Here is a 6,602-nt window from a genome sequence, read left to right as displayed (position 1 = left end):
TCTTTCTGAATCTCTATAATTTTCAAAAATAACTATTATATCTTTTTTAAAGCGACTTTCATATTAATCATTGTGGAAATTTTCTGAAACATACTTTTCAAAAAATTTAGAAAGGGGTTTTCGGAATTTCTAGAAGAGAATTTTAAAAATGATTTCTATAACAAAATTTCCATAATAGAATTTCCAAAATGCATGAAATATATTTCGAAATAATTTTTCCATAATAAAATTTCTAAAACAAACTTTTCAAAATGAGTTTTCTAAAAGTAGCACATATAAAATATACTTTAGAAAGAACTTTTCTTTTAACACGATCTCTCTCTTCTTCTTCCTCTACCCCGTTCCCCCTCTTTTGTAAGCATAGAGAGAAGAGAAAGGGGACGAAGAGAGAAAAATGTAAAATCCATAAGAGCAATTCAATCATTTCATCCAATTGAAAGGGTGCAAGTCAAAAAATGGGGGATGCATGAAGAAAAAACTTGTTTTTTCATGAAAACTTGGGCTTGCTCTGCATTCATACGAATAATTAAGTTGTTTCTTTCTGCACCTCCAAAACTTCTATTGGCACCTCATATATAAGACAAAAGATAATTTTATTCTTAAAAATGCATTCTAAATTTTGCAGTCCAAAAGGTATTTTTGATATTTTAAAAAAATGGAGTACCACAAGAAGTTATGGAGATACAGGAAGAAACATTTGAATAATTATTAAATTAAAAAGACAAAAATATACTCTAAATCTTTTTGATTTAATTTCCGTTTGATCTCCTAAATTTAAAAGGTTTCACTTTGAATATTAAAACGTCATAAATAGATCAAATTTTTTTTTCATCAATTTTTTGTGCTAATAATGTTAATTTAAATTAATGTAATGAATATCTATATTGTATGAAATTTTTACAGTTGATCTCATATCAACAAGTTGAATAAGTCAGTAATAAATAGACGAAAAAACAATTTTGTCAAACAAAAGATGAGCTAGAAAGAAACTTCTAAATTTTAAAATTTATAAAATCAAACCGAAAAAAAAAAAAGAGAAACAGAGAGTATTTTAACCAATCTAAAACATCAAGTGAAACCTTATATTCGTCTACGGAAATTTTGGCAATGCACAAGTTACTCTTATGAATAAGACTAAAATTCTACACTGGTTTCTAATAATCACGAACATTAAGACAAGCTACTTTAGTCTTTGAAAAGAATCAATATAATCAGCACTTGTGATTAAGAACTTAACATGTTATGTTATTAAGAAATAATGTACCCTGATAGTTTTTTCAAGGACGAATTAAGTGTTTTCTCAACTAATTAACAAGAACCAGACTCCAAGTTCCAGTGGATTTTTTTTACATCACAATTCATACAGCCATCATTCAAGAACCACCAAAAGTCACATGTGGATGGGAACTACTTCTGGTTGTCACTTCAAGAGATATTTCAGGATCATGAAATTAATCAGAAAGGATGTGCAATTGACTATGGCAATCAGTGGAGAATATGTACATAGACATGTCCAGTATTCATCAAATAGATAGCAGTTTTACATATTTTATTTGAGGTTCTCATTTGAATGGCCTAATTACAGTTTCCCCTTTTCTCTTTTCTGTGAGCAGCAAAAAGAAAAAGGTTGGATAGCATAAAACATTATATGAACTTAAAACCATTTCAACATCTTAAATCTCCACAAAGACTAATGAGCGAATCCAAAGTAGTAGCATTGGCTACGTGTGTATCTAAACAATTTAATCATACTGGTGTTAGAGTTAGAGAAGCTCCCACTCAGGTTCAGACATACTACCAAGAAGTGATTTCTTATGATCCTGTGGTAAAGTTGGATCAAAATTCTCCATGCAATCTCCCTTTGCTTTTTCACTGTTAAGATACCATGCTGCAAGCTCCTTATATTCTTGCTTTCTTGCAGATTTCTTCGACAAAGAAAAGGGTTGCCGCGATTTTTTCTTAAAATGGAAAAATGTTTTAGTTAGAGTTGAATGTGAATATGTATGAAATAAAGAGGAGGGGGGAATCAAGAGTGTGTACCTTGTTAGTATTCAAATTACCACTTGCTTTGGGAGGTAATTGAATTTCATCTCCATCCACCATTACACAAGCTTCCTCCAGCTTCAGATGATCTTGTTGCATGGTTTTATGGCCTTGTTCTAAAACAGTATCAAACCATCAATCTTTGTCACATTGAAACTGATTTTTAATTTCTTACTTAATAGAATGCATGAAGGTACCGTGACATCAGAATTCACTACAACAACCAACAAAAAGACTTAATCTATCTATCTGCTTATATGTTCCTCAGCATGTCTGAGATATGGAATATAGCGTAATGTAGTAGATTCATAAAAACTTACTGTGTGTTGGTTCCAGAGTGACTTCACTAGATTTATGGACATATTATATATATTGAAAATTTCAGAAAATATCAAACATCCCAATTGGATTAAAATGCAACTTTTATTGCAATCAGAAAATTTTGCTGTTAGAAGGAATGTTTTTGGTCATGAATGGCTACTAGTTCTCCACATGTTCTCTAAAGAAAGCAGAGTTGTTTAGTGAAAGGGAAAAATCCATTTAAGACAAGAAATGGAGTAGATAAAACATTTTTTCAGCCATTAATGAATTGGCTATAACACATTAATGTCAAGGAGCCTTAACCATTATAACACCCGCAAAGATAGAACATGTAAAGAAATGGGCAAGATTCTAGAATGGCAGATGATGATTCTGTCATAAAGTTCTATATACTGAAAGTGTATACAACCAACCGGTAAAACTGAAAAAGTTTGTCAAAGAAAATTAGGAAAGTCACCATTGTCATTAAAGAAAACAAATGAATTAATTCAATAGGCTGGCAATTCAATTGGTTAAGTGTTATTAGCATTTTTGCATTAGTAAAGGTTTATGATTGGCTTCCATGAAACATAAATTTGTCGGTTGTTGGAAAGTTATCTATCTAGAGCCCATCAAAGGGGAAAGAATCAAATCCATAAAAGATCTCAGTAAATTATTTAACTATTTAAGCATGGTTAGTGCAAAAGTTTTAAGTTGATCCTGGCTTGAAGTTAAAGAAAGATGATAAACTCCTCAAAATAAAATAAACAAATCCCATGTCACACACCTAATTCCCACAACCTAACCTAAATGTTCCTTTTTCAACCACTAGGCTTCAACTGGGAAGGAAAAACTGAATATTTAGCTCTTTGACAAAGTAACATGAAGCAAGTAATAGAAAGGGCTATGCAAATCATGGTGTGTGTCCATGCTTTTTCATCAGATATTATAGATCAATAGTAGATCTTAAACTGATTCAAAAAAATTCTTTCAATAGAATTGTTCTGACCTCTCAAATACAGCTAAGAAGAAGGGAAATCTCAGAATTACTTATTTTCATTTAACATTAGCAAAAAACAACAGTACCATGATACAGTTCCTCAGTATTCAACTTCAACCAAAATAGGTCCATAGGTTAAAACCATTAGAAATTTTGAATAATATGTCGTTTTCAATACCTACAGTGTAAGAAGCTCTTCAGAATGATACGAGTCAACGTCTAAATTCAGTAACTACATAGAATGATCTGAATTAATACATAGCTAAGATAGAAAGAACCCCCCTATTATAAGTATAACCATTGGACTGCAGTTTTCTATCCATTAGAAACCTACCAGAGAAACTATATACTTAATAAACAAAAAACATCAGAAATTAACAGTGATCAACCTAAACAAATTAGAAAATTTGAAACTATAACCAAGAGATACCGAAGTACTCACCAATTGGCTCTTCAAATGAGACACATGAGGAAGAAATGGTATCAATTTGTTTCTCTCCAGCTAGTTTAACTAGTACCGGATAATTGGGGAACTGTGTGGTACTATCATTTTCAATTTCATTAGAAAAGTCTGTTTCAGAATTAAGCCTTGCCACTCCATAATTCTGGTTTTGGTTATCGTTTGAGGCCTCACAAGACTGCGATGTCATGCATGCATTTATTCCTGCCAAAGTGGTTCCATCGATTATCTTGGTTGCAGCCATTTTTTCACTCACTGGATTTTCATCAATACGAAGGTTTGATTTAACATCCATTCTTTCAACAAATTGTCTTGAAGGTGAACTAAAATTGTGTTCTTTGACGGAACTTCTCAAAGATGACATGAACCAAGCATCAGCATTAGAAGTTCCATTATATGGAGTAGCAAGTGTGGCAACATTATCAACACCATGATCAATCCTTGAATCCTCGATTGTATGCTTGGTATCAGGTTTTTTTACATGTCTTTCGTTACAAACTTGAAATGGCTTCTTACAGAGCCCAGCTTCAGCATGTTTATCTATAGACAGTTCAATGCCTACCTTTTCATTTGGGGGAAGTAAATCTCCCACAATATCCGAATATAATTTTTTAACACTTTCTCCAACAGCCTGCATCTGATCCTCTATGTACTTAACTGTATCCTATACCGAAAGAACAAACAGATATAAGAATATAGTGTATGGTGAGAATGTCTTCTAATAATAGCAGGGTAATCTGGCTCGGAACAGAACAGTTTAACCCATCACTGTTAAAAAATGAAGAGCATACACAGAAACCCTTTCAGAAATATTATCATAGATAACAAGACAAACATAAGTAAAGTTGCATTCAACACTCATGTAAAATCAAGTAAGTCAAAGGAGAAAGGCACCTGAAAAGTCCTTGGGGTTTTTAATGCAGGCAATATGTTTCAAAAGAGGGCATATCATACAAAAGAAATAGTGTAAGCTTTGAAAAGAACACAATCAGTAAAATACTTCTCTTTTGCATTGATTTTTCTTATATATTATTAGTCATGAGAATCATTCACACTAAAACATAACAAATGTTCAATTTACAAAATCCTAAGCTGTAGTTTTTCTCTTATCACGTTGATCATTATAATTACTAATCATAACAGGAAATGCATACATCATATTCATGCTACTAAAGGAAAGCACTTCAACAGCAAGAGGCACTGATCCCTTCCGGCACTTTCCATACACCTTTGACTACACTCCCATTGCTAATAAGTTATGACAATAATTACATTAAAATTGTAGTGATATACAAAAGTAGATACAACTTTACTGGCGGCAATGGTCAAAGCAAAACATAAAAGTATTGAATCAAGTGACAATGAATACATACCTCGTACATCACATCTTCCGCCTCAAGGAACAAATTCTCAAATTGCTGGTACATATGTCCAACCCATGTTATACCCTTTACATCCATAGTGATCATAATATCCTTTCTGGAATAGCAAATTGCCTTGATATTGTGTGATTAGAGAAAGCTTGCAATTACTCTTGTCTCAACTTCAAGATGGTTCTATTCAATTATCTGGAATAGAGAAGAAAGAATATACTCAACAGAGAGACTAAAATGATTGGCAAGTGTCATCACTTATTATAATAACAAACATGTAACATGAATTGCAGATAAATTCCAGCCTATAGCACAATTATATTTGATAAGCATCCATCCAACAGCCCAAGCAATAAAGAAAAATCATTCACACATGTCCTTATCTAATAAATCCAAATTAGATAACCTACCAACATGGGGACCACCCTATAACTTGATCTTCTAAAACATACCAGAATCTTCAAGTAATTCCCCACACATAAATGTTTAACTTCATTGTCCAAAACAATCTACAGCTTCTAGTTCTAACCACACTGGCCTCTTTTCCCCATCACCACAGAGAGATAAACTAAAGATAAATATTTATACACACACAACTTTAACTTTCATTGATCAATTTACCATAGACTATCACTGAAGCAACTCAAGAGAAGAAATTTGCCTCAGAAAAGAACTTATAATTAAATTAAAAACAAAAAAGACACGCACGCACCAAATTAAATCAAACGCAACAAAAAAATAAAAGAGGGTTTATTAAACGCCATAGCAACAACTACCTACCAAGTGATAACAAAGGAAAGAGCTTTCGATCAGAAAACAAAAACCCATGTTGAGTAAGAGGAGCGAATTCAGTAGCAGCATGTTGGGTCATGAAAAGGGTAAGAGAATACCTGTTATAAGAAGAGCAGGGAAGAACAAATTCATGAACCAGTTTCAGGAGGAGTCATGTGACACCACAATTCGCCAATTCGTTGGCTTTCCAAAGGGTCAAAAGAGAAGAAGATTGAACACGAAAAGCTTGGGAACAGTTTGATAAACTTGGGAGGAATTGTGAGTTTTGTAGAGAAGTGTACGAGGAGGGACAGAATAAGGAAACGTACACACTAAAGATTCAGCTTCTGACAACCCTACCTTGCACACGTGTACATGCTCTTCATTCCTAAGATATACGTCATCATCTTCTTGTTCATTCGGATATTCTTATTTTATTTTTATATTTATATTTAATAATTGTGTGTGTCTGTGAGTGAGAGAGAGAGAAAGGTAAGGTTTTAATCGTTTCATTATTTCTAATTTATGATACGCATGCAGACACGTCACAAGTAAAATAGGCTAGAGAGTTTGTTTTTAGTATGACGGAAAATAATAACAGTTTTATTATAAAATTTAATTTTAATGGTTTTATTTCAATTGTATTGATAATTAA

The 6,602-nt window shown here is 32.5% G+C and overlaps 1 protein-coding gene across 2 annotated transcripts; it reads right to left on the bottom strand.

Annotated features, from left to right (window-relative positions):
• Positions 1–1,451: 1,451 nt before the first annotated feature.
• Positions 1,452–6,372, bottom strand: LOC137826208 (uncharacterized). 2 transcript variants are annotated; one of them, XM_068632098.2, is made up of 5 exons: positions 6,067–6,372; positions 5,177–5,371; positions 3,786–4,467; positions 2,041–2,159; positions 1,452–1,958 (listed from the first exon to the last, which is right to left on the bottom strand). In XM_068632098.2, exons 2-5 carry the CDS (start codon positions 5,270–5,272, stop codon positions 1,764–1,766), a joined length of 1,092 nt encoding a protein of 363 aa, XP_068488199.2. In that variant the 5' UTR covers positions 5,273–5,371; positions 6,067–6,372; the 3' UTR covers positions 1,452–1,763. The 2 variants fall into 2 exon arrangements, with proteins under 2 accessions (XP_068488199.2, XP_090153729.1); XM_090297603.1 differs by having other exon boundaries at positions 5,957–6,207.
• Positions 6,373–6,602: the final 230 nt, after the last annotated feature.

This window comes from Phaseolus vulgaris, chromosome 11, assembly GCF_051622355.1.
Source record: "Phaseolus vulgaris cultivar YP4 chromosome 11, ASM5162235v1, whole genome shotgun sequence".
In the NCBI taxonomy this organism is placed as follows: Eukaryota; Viridiplantae; Streptophyta; class Magnoliopsida; order Fabales; family Fabaceae; genus Phaseolus; species Phaseolus vulgaris.
Note: the sequence above shows the minus strand (reverse complement) of the source record. Positions and strands in the feature narration are given on the sequence as shown.

What these genes read in the sequence shown, in the direction of transcription:
- LOC137826208 (XM_068632098.2), bottom strand. Translation starts at nt 5,272, where the DNA reads ATGATCACTATGGATGTAAAGGGTATAACATGGGTTGGACATATGTAC. An exon ending in CGGAAGATGTGATGTACGAG is followed by an intron (nt 4,468 to 5,176) that starts GTATGTATTCAT and finishes CTTTCGGTATAG; the next exon opens with GATACAGTTAAGTACATAGA. An exon ending in GTAATTTGAATACTAACAAG is followed by an intron (nt 1,959 to 2,040) that starts GTACACACTCTT and finishes TTCCATTTTAAG; the next exon opens with AAAAAATCGCGGCAACCCTT.